This window comes from Arvicanthis niloticus, chromosome 1 (genome assembly GCF_011762505.2).
Source record: "Arvicanthis niloticus isolate mArvNil1 chromosome 1, mArvNil1.pat.X, whole genome shotgun sequence".
Taxonomy (NCBI): domain Eukaryota; kingdom Metazoa; phylum Chordata; class Mammalia; order Rodentia; family Muridae; genus Arvicanthis; species Arvicanthis niloticus.
In genome coordinates, this window is record NC_047658.1 from 119878737 (window position 1) to 119894249 (window position 15513).

Here is a 15513-nt window from a genome sequence, read left to right on the forward strand (position 1 = left end):
ATAGAAAAGTAATACATGTGGATCATGGAAATTTTTTAAGCCTTCAGATGAAACACTCTCTCCAGAAGTACATATTACTCTCTTAGGACATCCTATAGTGCCTGGGACTTAAAACCTGTCTGTTGGTCTAGAAAGGCTCATTTACAAAGATATAAGATATTAAAGGCTTAGACATGTCACTCTAGTAAGGACATTATGAAAACACTGAAGAACACTGGGCTCTCTTAAGGTTGTTTTAGAAATGGTCAATATTTGAACCTCTATTTGCCTCTCCTTCCTGGGTTGTTAATAGTAAGTAACCTCCGCTAAGTTAGCTCCTTATACAACAATGAATTAACTAATTAATGAGTTACTCAAGTAAGCTAAATATTATAAACTTGGGACAGATGGCTTCAACCATAGATGACAAAGTACAGCATTGTGTAAGAATCAGTGGCATCCCTAAATCTACTCATAGAATACCAAAAACTGGTCAGCAAATTGGTTACCTAGTCAAGCATTTTCAGGTCTTACACAGTTAGTTCAAAAGCACCTCATAATGTGTGGCTGTATTCACTTAGCCAATACTATATATTTCTAGCCCATTTGATAAAGGAAGACTTGGGAGCTGGAGTTGATCCTGTGTTAAAGTTTTTTTTTTTTTTTCCTGAATTGGGTTCATTGAATACATCTGAGCATAGCCTTAGGTATAAAAACACTTTTGGCTTGCTAGTTCCTCTCAACTACCCAATACCTGAGGAGGTCCCAGGCTGAGGTCTCGCATGATGAAGGCCTTCATTGCTTCAGGACTGCTGCTGCTCATATTTGGGATGTGGAGCTGTTCTGGGATAGAGAAAGGTATCAGGGTGGACCTTGACTGGTGAGGTTTTCAAGGGGTAGTTCTTAATAGGGTTTTATCATTCCATCTGAAAAGTTAGAGACTTCATTCCTAGCCCTCTATGTTGTCTCTCCCTGGATTACTAGAACATTATTGGCCCGACATACACGTTTTACAAACTTAATTCTCATTATCCATGTCTTCTTCTCCCATCCTCCCATAAGTAAAGGTGTTCTGGACTCAAGTCATTACATTTGCTGAGGTTCTCAGAGTTGGATTTCCTACCACCCAGCCACTTCCTTCTACATAGGCACTCTTCAGGTTCCTACCAGGTCACCCTTGAGCCATCTGTTCTGCATGATTCTCTCTTCCTATTGTTATCTGTCTTTTAACAGTTTCCTACATGCGTTATTCAACCTTCTTAATTAGCTTTCCTTATGTAATCATCTCTCAAGCCCTCCCTATGTCATTGCACAATTCTTTTTAAAATATTCTCTATAAAAGCTTCTTAAACATTCCAGTGTTTTCCTACAGCCAACTCAGTGACACATAGACTGCATCCCATACAGACTAACCCCAGGCTGCTTTCAGATATGAGGAGGTCTAAGTTTCGCAAATGACTAAGCAACCTTGCTTGTTTCACCACTGGTATGATGGGACAGAAATCATTTAAAATACCTTCAAGTCCTGCAGACCACCACAGACTCAGCTCAAAAAAGACAAAAGTTAACTTAAGAGTTTTCCAAAGAAACTATTAGAATGTCTCAGAAGGAAAGTTGACTGAATCTGGGTACTAAGAATAATGTGTGTACAACACTAATGAAATACCTTGCTTTCAGATTTAAAAACAGTATTGAGGCTGAGAATGTGCTTATCATATGTGAGGCTCTTGCTTTGACCCCATGAGCCAAAGAAAGTATTTTCTGAGAACTGTAAAGTTCTTTAAGTATTATAAAATTTTTCCGAGATCAATTTTAGAGCCTAGCAGTCCCTGGGATCCCCTCACTGGCTAGTGGATCTCAGGCTGTACTGAGTGGTGTCAGCATTGCACTGCAATACTCTGAAACTAGTCAAGTACTGGTAAATACTGTTCAGCTTAGAGGAAAATGTACTGGCAGATGGAATTTTCTAAACATTAAGCTTTAAACTTTGTGTATTTATTACTGTTTTATAGTAATATTCGGCATAATATAGCATATTATATGCTGCTAATTCACTGTCATTTTATACTTAATATACTAATATTTTAGTGTCTAACTGAATTTGAAAGATAATCTTCCTATTGATGAGACTTTAGAAAAATTATAGAACTTCTTTAAGCCTCAGTTTTACCAACTGCAATAAAGTTTATACCAAACACACACAAAGAATAATGTGTGTAGTATTTGGAGGACAAAAAGGAATTCCTGGAGGTAACACAGTTATTGTGGAACCTTGGGAATAATATTGTCATTGCTTACAGGAAGGGTGGGGTGTTAGAGGGCAAGAAACATTCCCTACTCTTTGCCTTTTTATAAACAAAAGGAGAATTATGCAAAATACCTGTTGCAAATGTGATAGCCCAAGCTGATGAAATATGACCAAAAGTAATTAAACATTTTTAAAGAACTGGAAAAATATTACTTAAAAGTTAAAGAGCTTTCAAAGACCGAGAAGTGGGGGTCTCTGAGATGGTAGGAAAGGGATGTAAGCAAGAGGACCCTTCCATCAGCATAGAGCAGCTTCGAAGAATGAAAGAAATGAGGCTGGAGGCAGTGACCTCTGCAAGGCTGCTGAGGCGACCCACGTAACCAACAGTGATGGAGACGAAGGTACAGCCAAGTAGAAGTTGATGGGAGATCAATTTTGAAAGTAAAAGTGAATTGACTCAGTGGGAGACTGTGGGAAGGAAGAGATGTGGGAATTGGGACTAGATCCTAAGGCTTCAGGGTTGGTGAGTGTGGTGCCATTGACTGAGAATGAGGAAATACAAATTGAAGTGATGTAAAAAACATGGGTTCCATGTAAATCATGTGCATGCTGAGGAGGACTATTTCGAATATCCTTTGTATATCTGATAGCTAATTGAATATTTTTCCTAAAGCTCAGAAGAAGAGTCCAGCAGAGGCATAAATTAAACATTCTGATCTCCAGGGCGGTGCACTGAAGTGGGTCCATAAAGCATAATGTTCAGACTCTGCTCTTTATTCACTCTTGGATCTTGAAAGACTTGCATCTTCTCTACACATGAACTACATGTCTGCTACTATTTGGCATACAGCCATGGCCTGGAAATTAAAACCTAGGGGCCATGAAGATGGTTCAACTAGTAAAGTTACTTTTCATGCAAGCATAACATTTTGAACTCAGATCTCCACCACGCAGAAAAAGCCTGTAATCCTAGTGATTGGGAGGCAGAGACAGGATTGCCAGGGTTTGTTGGCAAACCTGTTGGCAGTTAATCTAGCAAAGATGGCAGGCTCTTGGTGAACCCAGTATTAGCACTCTAATAAAAGTACAGACCTCTGCTTTCATCCTAAATAGTCACTATGGTTAATCTCAGGCAGAACTTGTTTTTTGTGTTTTGCAAATTGATTCTATTTGAGGAATATCAATAGGAAGAAAAGAGAAGGGGAGTCATATCATGAAAGTAATCATCTTTGCCCACATCCCTAAACTCTATTAATTTTGATTGAATTAGGTTTTTCATTTCCCCTAATTTGGATCAAAGTTCTTTGCTATGTATTAAGGTGGAGCAGCTGATTCCTTTTTTATCTCTTTCAACAGTATCCATGAAATGCAATTACTTTAAACTCCTCGTTAGAGCTAAAAGGGCACTGTTTTATCCAAATGAACTGGTTGACCCTGATGAATTATTCCTGGGGCCAGACTGCCCAGTAACTTCCATGAGACCAGATGAACTTGAGTTTTATTATGATATCAGTTCCTGTGGGATTTTCATAGAGGTAAGGGAAGGAATTGTTTTTCTTAGTGCTATCTGTAAAGTCTTCTCAAGTATTGTTTCTGTTCTTGTAATATATACATAACACTAGTGTTACCATCCTAGTGCCTCAGCCTAAGAGAAACACAAAGAATTTTTTGTTATTTCTATTCATTCACCAGAGACTATGTATAGGATACTAGGCATGAATAAGAAAACTATAGGCTTTCTATAAAAATAAGTTAGTGTTCTATTAATATGACACACATTATTTTCACATGGCTTTTTACATACCTAATCCTACTGGATCAATCCTGCTTCTACTTATATAGAGTGAGGAATTGGGGCATAACAGTCAGCCATGTAAACCAACACATGTAGTTAGAACATAGCAGAGCAAGGATCAGAAAAGAGGCTTGCTGATGCCTAGTCTGAACTTGTTGCTTTAGTTCTATGATGACTCTGAGCAGAATGAAATGAACAACAATGATAAAAAAAAACATCCATAGAATATATCCCTAGGGAAGTATCCTATTGTACTTGACTTACAGATCTGTCTCTATCACTAACCTATAGCTTATTCTTGAGGGTAACTCCTTAGTGCACTGTGCTTAGTGCCCAGAACTTTAGACAATATAGAAAGTTTCAAGTACCTCCAAGGTAAATTTAAAATATTGTATTTATCTTCATTTGTGTTGCTGTAGTCATGGAAATAAATGTGTTCTTCTAGGAACCTAAACTTCATGTCGTATGTATGAGATAACATAACCAAACTGACACGAAGATCTTCCAGTTCTCTCTGCCTCAAAATATATTGTCTATCTTGGTCTATTTCTGAGCCTATGCTTACCCACAGCAAGATGATTTGTTTCTGATTTGTTTCCACGAATCCATCAAAAGAAATCCAAAGGCATTTTGAGGTTTTTAACGGCTAAAAGCAAGTGTCAAATATAGAGCCCTTCATAGAAGTGAAGTCCATCACTATCAAGTGGAGACAATCTTCTCTACATGGGGCAGTGGGCAATTTGGGGATACAATACTTATGACTCCATCCAAAGAGGGGAAGGTGCAGCTGATATCTGGTGAGGAGGAGCAGGCTTTTAGCACCTGCAGGCACAGGCCCCTCCACACATAACAGAGAGCTACCTATCCTATGGTACAAGGGCCACAGCTAAGAAACAGGTCAAAATACCTACACTGATTTCTCCTGGCCCCTTGCTCTGGGCAGATGTTTTCTACAAATGACCCAGCTTAAACTCTGCCAGCCATCATGAGGCCACTTCATAGTTTTAATAGTGTTTGTCTGCTTAACCTCTTGATTTGAAAGCCAGATGATATAAATCTTTCAGACCCTTCAATTACATGAATCATCTATCTTACAGGATACTCTTTAGCTAATCTATTTATTCAATGAGTTACTGATTTTGGAACGAATTAACTAGGATCATTCACCATATCTAATGTGATCCCCAAAGTACAGGAAAACCATAAGATTTGTGACTTACTATGAAATGCATATGCATTCCATGCTCAGGAAATGCAATTGGTCAGTACAAACACATCTCTTTTTTTTGTTAGCAGTCTTCCTCCTGTTTTAGAAACTTGGAAATACAAAGTAAAAGCCAAATACTGTGTTTGAAGTCAGTCATATCAGGAAGAGTCTTTCAGAATCCTTCAGCTAGCTTCTTCATCTTTTTAAATACTCATAAAGCAAGTTTCCATCTAAGTAATAAATACTTTTAGAAAGGCCAGTGGGAAAGCTCCAGGGATAATGTGACCAGCCTCATGCCAATCTAAATCACAAATCCTTTGTCGATGGTGTTGCTTTATTTTCTGTTCGTTAAGTACTTCCACATTGGAGCGAGAACTTTAAGCACATTGATTTAACTGCATATCTTTCTTTCTTGGGGTGGTAGTTTTTCAATTTCTTATTTGAATATATTAAAATGTGTTGTGACAATGTATACTTCAAAGATCTCTTATCTCAACAGCATGCATTTGATGGAACTATTGTCAATACCTGGCTCACCTATAAGCCCAAGAATATATCTTTTTCTGCTGAGCTTCAGCTGCAGTGTGTCATTCGCAGGTCAGTGCAAAACACCCATTGATTCCTTGATTCAATTCCAACAGCTCTTGGCCAAAATGTATCATTGCTTGTCCACAAACCTGGAAATTCATGACGTCTTATGTAGCTGTGTATCTGCAGTCAGTCCATCTTAACCTCTACTGCAGTCCTTACTCAAGAGACCAAATTTTAGGCCAATAAAGTGACACAGGTTAGAAACCGTGGGTAGGTTTTTGCTGTTCATCTATTTACTCCTTGAAAGGTTATTAGAACATGCTGCCAAAACAAATGCATCACACCAACATTGGTACACAGTATCTAAAGAAATTTCTTAAGTGTACAGACTGGCTTTGACCTTCTGAACAATCCAAAGGAGTCTAGCTGAGTCTCATGGAACCAGCTACTCAAAAGGCTTAGGAGGACTGACTATAAAGAGACCTACCTGACATTACTCAGTGAGTTCAAGGCCAGTAATAAAAAAAAAAAAAAAAAAAAAGGTAAAGCCACAATATGAAAAAAGGACTGGAACTAGAGCCCAGTGGTAGAGTACTTACCTAGCAAGTGTACACACACACACACGCACACGCATATACACAGAGAGAGACAGAGACACACAGGGAGAGACACACAGGGAGAGACACACAGGGAGAGACACACAGGGAGAGACACACAGGGAGAGAGACACAGGGAGAGAGACACAGGGAGAGAGACACAGGGAGAGAGACACTCAGAGAGAGACACACAGGGAGAGAGACACAGGGAGAGAGACACTCAGAGAGAGACACACAGGGAGAGAGACACAGGGAGAGAGACACTCAGAGAGAGACACTCAGAGAGAGACACTCAGAGAGAGACACTCAGAGAGAGACACTCACAAGAGAGAGACACTCACAAGAGAGAGACACTCACAAGAGAGAGACACTCACAAGAGAGAGACACACACAAGAGAGAGACACACACAAGAGAGAGACACACACAAGAGAGAGACACACACAAGAGAGAGACACACACAAGAGAGAGACACACAGAGAGAGAAGAAGGGTGGGAAAAGATGGGCAGGAAGGTGGAGAAGGTAGAGAAGGAGGGGAAGAGAGGGGAGACTGAGACTCTAGGTTATTTGAAGATTAGAAAAGGTTATTTGAAGTTCAGAAAGTCTAATAAAAATTAGTTTTACCTTGTAAGTTTGAAAACCAGTAATAATGACATACAAGATGAAGCTTTTTAAAACCAGCCATCTGGCTTAAACAGTAAATTTAGAATTCCTGAAGGAAGTTGGGATTCAATAAGACAAAAACATTAGGAAGTTTGATAACTTATTTTTTGTTTTTTAAGTACTTCCACATTAAGACTGTGTATGACATCAGCATTTAGGTAAGAACATGATTCTCTACAGCATTTGGGAGTCCAGGACACTTGAATCCTCATCATCAACTCTATGTGTACCGCACGAATACCGTGCCAACTTGGTTGAAGGGAAGATGTTCTTAAAATCTCTCAAAGTTGAATGAACAGGTTACTTGGAGCTAATAAAGTCTACTTTTATTTAAAGACCATTATTTGATGTTATATATATTCTGTAAGAGAGTGACAGAAAATTAGATACAAACACATTAAATAATTTTCCAGATTCACATAGCCAGAAAGTTCCAGATTTAAATTTGGCAAAGTTACCTGAAATGCTGTTTATGCTTTGGTGCACTGAGATGGCTAATAAGTTTGCGGAACTCATGTTCCAAGATGACTCACTGACATAGTCTCAACAGTCAGGGGCTGGAGAGATAGCTCAGTGGTTAAGAGCACTTATTGCTTTTACAGGGGACCTGAGTTTGGTTCTTAACACCCACCTCTGGCAGTTCACAACAAACCCTTAGATCCACCTCCAGGGGAATCTGTGGGCACTGCATTTGTGTGTGTGTGTGTGTGTGTGTGTGTGTGTGTGTGTGTGTGTGTGTGTGTAATATGATCTTTAAATAGAAGCAACCAGACTTCATTAGCTCCAAGTAACCTGTTAATCTGAGATATTTTAGGAGCATCATCCCTTCAATGAATTACTTCAGCAAAGAATTTTCTGGAAGTTTTTTTTTTTTTGAACAATTTTTGTGCCCATAAAACTTATTATCTCTCAGTGGGGGATTATGAGTGAGTCTGAGGCTGTTGAATAAGAGAAACACAGTCATCTTAAAGCTATAAAAAGATATGAAATATATTACATTTTTACATCAAGGCTGCTAAATCACTAAACTGTTGGGTTGAGGCTAGCATTAAAGCCCAGGGATGGTGACCTTTAGGTCTCTGCATTGATACCTAATTGATAGAATTGATACCTAATTCCTATTTTTATTGTTTTGTTTCCCCTGTAGACACTCTTATGATGAGGATCCCTTTAAAGACTCTTTTTATGACATTGATCTAAACTGTTACCTTCTTCCTCAATGCTGGTACCTCATACTGAGGAGATACTGCAGTATTTGTGGCCATGTCCACTTCCTAGAAAACTGGGTAAGAATTCCTACAAGGGCCTATTTTAAGATTTGAAAAGATATAATTATCCATTACATTTGTTTGTTTGAAGAGGACCCTACACTTATCTCCACCAAGTACTCAGTGGAAGAGAGTCACACATAGTCATGGTACAACTTGGTAAGAGGCTACCATAAGATCCAGTCTCATCATTCTCTCATCATTCTTGAGTGTCTTTCCTTGGCAGTATTATTTTACCTTACAGCATCTGAATTACGGAATATCTGAATCCAACGCCAAGGTTTGGAATGGAAGGAAGGGTGAAAAGTAATTAACAATTTGGACCATTTCTCTTTGTGTCTTTTCATTAAAAAGACCAAATGTCTTAAGATAAAGGTGGCCCTGGAAAGAAACAATATGAGTAAAACAGTCACTATTTACTACTGGGTTTTTGTCAAGTATATTCAAGATTTTTTTGAGAGTTGTTTTCCCTCTTTTTCTGTAAGCTTTAGAAAATGACCTATGTTGCTCCCATTCATAAAGGATGGATTATGGACCATTTTGCTCCTATTTTAAAGGTCTAAATTTAGCTATCTCCAAGTGCTTGATTTTTAAAATTACTCTTGAGCCATGAGGGAGGGGCTCATGATGCTCCACCCTTCCCAGGGGAACTATTTGCAGTTAATGGTGCAGGAGAGTCATCCTCTTCCGTGGTGAAGCCACTGCTGGGTTGATCATGCTTCAGTAAATGTACTCTACCTGTGTTCTGGAAAAGGAGGTGATTCTATAGGAATGAAATGGCTGAGAGAAACTCATTGGTAGAAAAGAATAAAGTATATTATGCAAATGTTGTAAATGTACAAATTTGTCAAAGAATAATATATTTAATTTTTTCTTTTATTGAAAGTAGACTTTTCTCTTCCCTCTACTCCTCCCAGCTCCTCTCCACCACCCTTCATGTCTGGATTCACCACCTTTCTGTCTCCCATTAGAAAAACAAAACAGCTTCTATAGAATAATTAAAATAAAATAAAACTAAAACATCAGAATAAGACAAAACAAACAGAAGGAAAGGAACCCAAGAAAAGGCACAAGAAACAGAGACACAGAAACACTCATTGACACACTCAGGAATCCCATAAAAATGTAAAAGTGAAAGCCACTATATATACTCAAAAGGCTGGTAGGGCAAAGAGACAGAAGGGTTAGGGACATACAATTTAAAAAAATTTTAAAAAGATAAACTTTTTAAAAAGGGAGAAAGACCTGACACGACATTATATAAAAAGGAACCTCCATAGATTCAATTGAGTTTATTTTCTGTTGATCATCTACTGCTGGGCATTCGGCCTACCCATAAGAACAGTTTCTCCAGTGAGACTCCCTTGGAGAAAACTAAATTTTCATTCCCAAGTGATTATTGATTGGAGCTAGCTTCTATGTTAAGGATAGGAGCATGTGTCTACTTCTTTCAGATCTAGGACCTCATCAAGTGCAGACTAATGGGGGTCCTGTGCATGCTGCAATCCCTAGGAATTAATATTGTGTCAATCTTGTTGCGTTTAGAGGGTTTTGTTTCCTTGGTGTCCGGAATCCCCTCTGGTTTTTACATTCTTTCCACCTCTTCTTCCTCTGGGTTCCCTGAAGGGGAGGGATTTGATGGAGACATCTCATTTAGGGTAGTGTTCCCTCTGCATTCTATCTGGCTTTGGTCTTTATTTGTTACCATCTGATGGAGAGAGAAGCTTCTCTGATGATGGCTGAGCAAGGCAATGATCTATGAATGTAGCAGGATGTCATTTGGAGTCATTTTATTGTTATGTTCCTTTAGTAGACCTGTAGTATTTGCCTTACCTGCTAGGTCTCTCCCTGGGCTATCTAGTCTGAAGTTTTTGGTCACCAGAGCAGCAACAGGTATGGTTTCTATCTTTTACTTAAGGAGTGGGCCTTAAGGAAATCAGATATTGGTGGGTTCCTTCCACAAGCTTTGTGCCAACATTGCACTAGCATATCTTGCAGACAGGATACCATTGCAGATTAAAGCATTTGTAGATGGTTTGGTGTTATGTTTCTTCTTTGGTAGCATGCAGAGTACTTTCCAATACCAAGAACACTATCCATAATGGTGACGGTTCTAGGTGGCCCCAGCTCAACTTCTCTGTGTTCAGTGAATTGTGGAAGTATTGTCATCAGCAATAAGGCAGTGCTATGTTTGTAGAAAGCAACCAAAAGCTTTGACAACAACCTTGGTTGTTCAGAGTTCCCATGATACCCCTTTGTCCAACAATTGAGTTAGATGTAACCTATTCCCAGTACTGGAAGCTTCATTTGGTGACACATGTCCTTTTGGGCTTTGTCTTTCCTGTTATTTGGTAGTTTCATTTAAATCTTCTTCATATATGTACATGTTTTAGGAAGCTTCTACTATATTAGGTTTCCATACTTCCCCTCAAATGGCCCTTAATGTTAGATATATCCCCTCACTCATTCTGCTCCATACTTGATCCTCCGTTCTAAATACTCACTTTTTTTCCATCCATATCTAATCTATTTCCCTTTCCTAAAGGAGGTCTATTTGCCTCCCTCGTCCCTTACTCTATACACAACCTCTGTGGCTCTACAGATTGGAGTTTGCTTACCATTGAATTAACAGCTAATATCCACATCAGTAAATAATATTTGTTTTTCTGAATCTGGGTTACCTCACTCAGAATAATACAATTTTTTACCTGTGAATTTCATAATTTCTTTCTGGCTGTTGTGAACAAGTATCTTTATGGTAGGATGAAGTATCCTTTGGGTATATGTCCATGGATATACCTGGAACTCGTGGTAGATCTATTCCCTCCTTCTTGAGGTACAACCACACTGATTTCCATAGTGGCTGTACAAGTTTGCACTCCCACCAGTAGTGAATGACTGTTCCCCTTACTCCACATTCTCTCCAGCATGTGTTGTCACTTGTTTTATGTATTAGCCATTCTTATGTGCATAAGATGAAATTTAAAGTAGTTTTAATTTGTATTTCCAGGATGACTCAAAAATGTTGAACATTTCTCAGCCATTTGAGTTTTCTCTTTTGAGGATTCACTGTTTATATCTTTACTCCATTTTTATATCTTTACTCCATTTTTGACTGGGTTATTTGTTTCTTCAATGCCTAGTTTCTTGAGTTCTTCATATATTTTGGATATTATTCCTCTACCAGATGTGTAGTTTGGAAAAACCTTTCCCCACTCTGTAGGTTGCTACTTATGGAATGATGGTGCCCTTTGCTATGCAGAAGCATCTTTTTTTCATGAGGTCCCATTAATTAATATTTTTATCTTAGTGCCATGCTAACAGTGTTCTGTTTAGAAAGTCTTTTTCTATGCCAATGAGTTCAAGGTTCTTGTCTACTTTCTCTTCTATCATGGTCAATTTATCTGTTTTTATATCGAGGTCTTCTATCTATTTGAAGTTGAATTTTGTACAAAGTGATCAATATGGATCTATTTACATTCTTCTACATATAGACATCAAGTTTGGCTAGCACCATTTGTTTAAAATGTTGTCTTTTTCCAGTGTGTATTTTTTACTTCTTTATCAAAATCAGTTGCCCATAGGTGTATGGATTTATGTCTGGGTCATCAATTCAATTGAACTGATCAACAATGACTGTTTTGTGCTAATACCATGCTGGTTTTATTACTATTGCTTTGTAGTACAACCTGAAATAGGGAACAGCAATACTTCCAGCAGTTCTTCTATTACTCAGAATTGTTTGAGCTATCCTGGCTTTTACAGTGTTTCCATATGAAACTAAAATTTACCCTTTCAAGGTCTGTGAAAAATTGTGTTGGAATTTTGATAGGAATTGCATTGAATCTGAAGATTGCTTTTGGGAGAATGGCCATTTTTACTATTGAAAACTTCAACTTGAATTAACCACACCCCCAAAAATCCTACAGGAAATAAGAAACAGCACAGTACAACAACTCTGAACATCAACAGTTTTAATTCCCCATAAGTGGTGGTTATATCTTTCTTGGTAGGGAATTCTGGGATCCTACAAGGTATTGTCACTGGGTATTCCAGAAAAAATGTGTTTTTAGGTATTGGGAGCTGATACTTAGGAATGGGAAAGAAGGGCATGGGGCTGAGATCATCCACAGGAGGAATACAATCAGAGTGTTCCACCAGTATTTGCTTAATGCCTCTGGGAATGGTGGAGAAGCCACTACTGGTGGTCTGCTAGAAAGCTGGGGTCACCAACCTATTAAAGTAAGATGACTTATTTGCTTCTCTGTCAGGCTTGGCTGGTAAGTTCCTAGGGAATGCCTGATGGAGTTGGGGCCTGGATAATGGGATGAGTGGGAGAAGGAAGGTTGGAAGGAAATATCTGTGTAAACCACTGGAGATGGGGCAAGGAGGTTGCAGCAGGTGGTCTGCTAAGGAGTTAGAGGTGAGACTGAAGATTGGAGGGAGAGGCGAAGGTCTTCAGTTAGCCTACATCCATTTAAGGTTTTTTCATATATTTTATTTTTATTATTTAAAATAATTTTAAATTGGAATGTATTTTGGATCCTGTTCTTCCCTTCCCCCAAGTCTTTAGTCATAATCACCACCTAAAGAATTTTTAGAACAGTGATTGATATATATTGAAGAATCAATATTGTTATTGCTATTACTTTGTTTAAAATTTAAAATACAAAAAGATGCCCAATAATGAAAGAAAAATATTCTTGAGCCTTTGTATCTCAAAATAGTAATATGAGTTGCTGACCTTTTGTTTTCACAGTCAAGGCCTTTTCATGGGTGGAGGAACGACTCCTTTCAAAGACTTTTTCATCCAGTATTTCACCATTGGCTCGACACAGCAACACAACATTTAAGAATTTGATGTGGATGTAGATATTTATATATTTGCATGTTTTAATTTTATTTTAATAGACTCTAACTCTTTTGTAGTACCTATGAAAATCAGTGTTTTTAACCTTTACTGCAACCACAATCTATAAATAAAACATTTTATTGTATTATTGTGCTTCTAAATCTAGCTGATTCAGTATTTATATTCCTAGGCTAAATTGCAGAAAAACGGGAGCTGGGGCAAAGTAATTACTAATCTTGTTTTCAGTACCTTGTTTTTAATATTTGCCGATTGAAAACTAGTTCTCCTTGGGGCTGGAGAGATAGCTCAGCAGTTAAAAGCATTGACTGCTCTTCCAGAGGTTCTGAGTTCAATTCCTAGCAACCATATGGTGGCTCACAGCCATCTGTAATGGGATCTGATGTCCTCTTCTGGTGTGTCTGAAGACAGCCACAGTGTACTCACATACATAAAGTAAATAAATAAAGAAAGAAATCTTAGAAAGAAAGAAAAAAAGAGAGAGAGAGAAAAGAAAGAAAGAAAGAAAGAAAGAAAGAAAGAAAGAAAGAAGAAAACTAGTCCTCATTGTATGTAGTAATGTGGTATATGAACTTACTTGAAAAACAGTCAGTGGAGACTGAAGCCCACCAGAAGTATGGAGAACTCAGGTATGTAAACAGAACATGTATTAGGATCTTCCCCCACAGCTAGGTTGGTGGTGGCACATGCCTTTAATTCCAGGCTCAGGAGGCAGAGGCAGTCAGATCTCCTTCAATGCCAACCTGGTCTACAAAGTTCCAAGACAGCCAGGACTACACACACACACACACACACACACACACACACACACACACAAAGAAAGAAAAAAACTGTCTCCAAAAAATAAAAAAACAAAAAAACATTACCCTGGGGCTGCGTAAATAGATCACTAAATAAGAAGCTTGCAGTGACAAACTGGAACTTGGATCCCAAACACATTGAAATTAAGTGGAGGGGGGGCATGATGATCTGCATACCATCCAAGTGTTCTGGAAGCAGAGACAAAAGGATCCTCTGGACAAGCTAGCTAGCTGGACTTGCCAGCAAAAGACCCTGCCTCAGTAGATAGTGTGAAAAGCTGTAAAGGAAGACATCTGACATAGGCCCCTGGCCTCCACAAGCATGTGCAACACAGAGGCAAATGAAAAAAAAAGTGAAAATAGATGCTACTCCTCCTGAACCAAACCATTCTGCAACAGAAGTTCAGGGGCAGATAGTTTGACTCATTGACACAGTTATTCTGTCTTGAATATATCTTCCTTTTTTCTTTTCCCATTCTAAAGTCACTTAGCTCCCACAGAAACCAAAGGGTATAGCAAATAAACAAGGTGGTCCTTAAAAGAACAGAAACAGCACATTTCTGCACTAGGGAACAGTTAACAGGAGGCTTAGGACCAGGCTGTTTCCAGTGTCAGCCATTGACCCTCAATACATTACACGAGATGTTTACTAGGAAACCTTATCTGGACACCTGGGCTTCCAATTCAGGAAAGACTGGTCAATGGCTCTTTCAGTTATTAATCCCCATGAAAATCTCTGACATTGAAAGAGAGAGAAGGGGGGGCGGGGACATGGAGGCAGATGTTCACGTGTCTCCACCAGTCAAAAATAGTTTATATATCTAGGTTGGGTTTTGGGTTACACTTCTGATTGAGCATTACCAAACTTATAAAGCCTTTGATTAACATTTTAAAAAAATGTATAAAAGCAAAAAGGAAAAGGGGGCATGGGATAGCGGTTTTCTAGGAAGGGGAAATGGGAAAGGGGGATGGCATCTGAAGTGTAAATAAAATATAAAAAAAATAAAAAATTGTAAATGCATAAAATTTATGCAAAAAAATCTCTGACATTACCTAGAAAGAAGCCATAAGACTCTCATGTCCTTCAGGAACTTTGGGAAGAGTCACTGAGTAAAATGTTTTTCTAAAACTAGTATCAATAGAGTATTAAATAGAAATGTTTTGCCGGGCAGTGGTAGCACACGCCTTTAATCCCAGCACTTGGGAGGCAGAGGCAGGCGGATTTCTGAGTTCGAGGCCAGCCTGGTCTACAGAGTGAGTTCCAGGACAGCCAGGGCTACACAGAAAAACCCTGTCTTGAAAGACAAAAAAAGAAAAAAGAAAAAGAAAAAAAAATGTTTTATTTTTTGTTTTTGTCTTGTTGTGTTGTTGCTTTGTTTTGAGACAAGCTCTCAAGACCAAACAATGGCCTTGAACTCTTGGTCCTCTTGAGCGTTGGAATCAAAGCCATCATCTAAAAATAGATCCCGTAAAGATTAACACCAAAACCACAGAATGCAGACTTTTATACATACATAGCTGTTAACAGTTGTGTGCTCAGATATCTTAAACTTAAAA

At 38.5% G+C, this 15513-nt stretch overlaps 1 protein-coding gene across 1 annotated transcript; it reads left to right on the forward strand.

The window, feature by feature from the left end:
• Positions 1–764: 764 nt before the first annotated feature.
• Positions 765–13147, forward strand: LOC117723331 (oocyte-secreted protein 3-like). Its single transcript, XM_034522923.1, has 5 exons — positions 765–837; positions 3584–3762; positions 5729–5826; positions 8166–8304; positions 13046–13147. The coding sequence occupies exons 1-5, from the start codon at positions 765–767 to the stop codon at positions 13145–13147; spliced, it is 591 nt and encodes a 196-aa protein (XP_034378814.1).
• The last annotated feature ends 2366 nt before the right edge of the window (positions 13148–15513 follow it).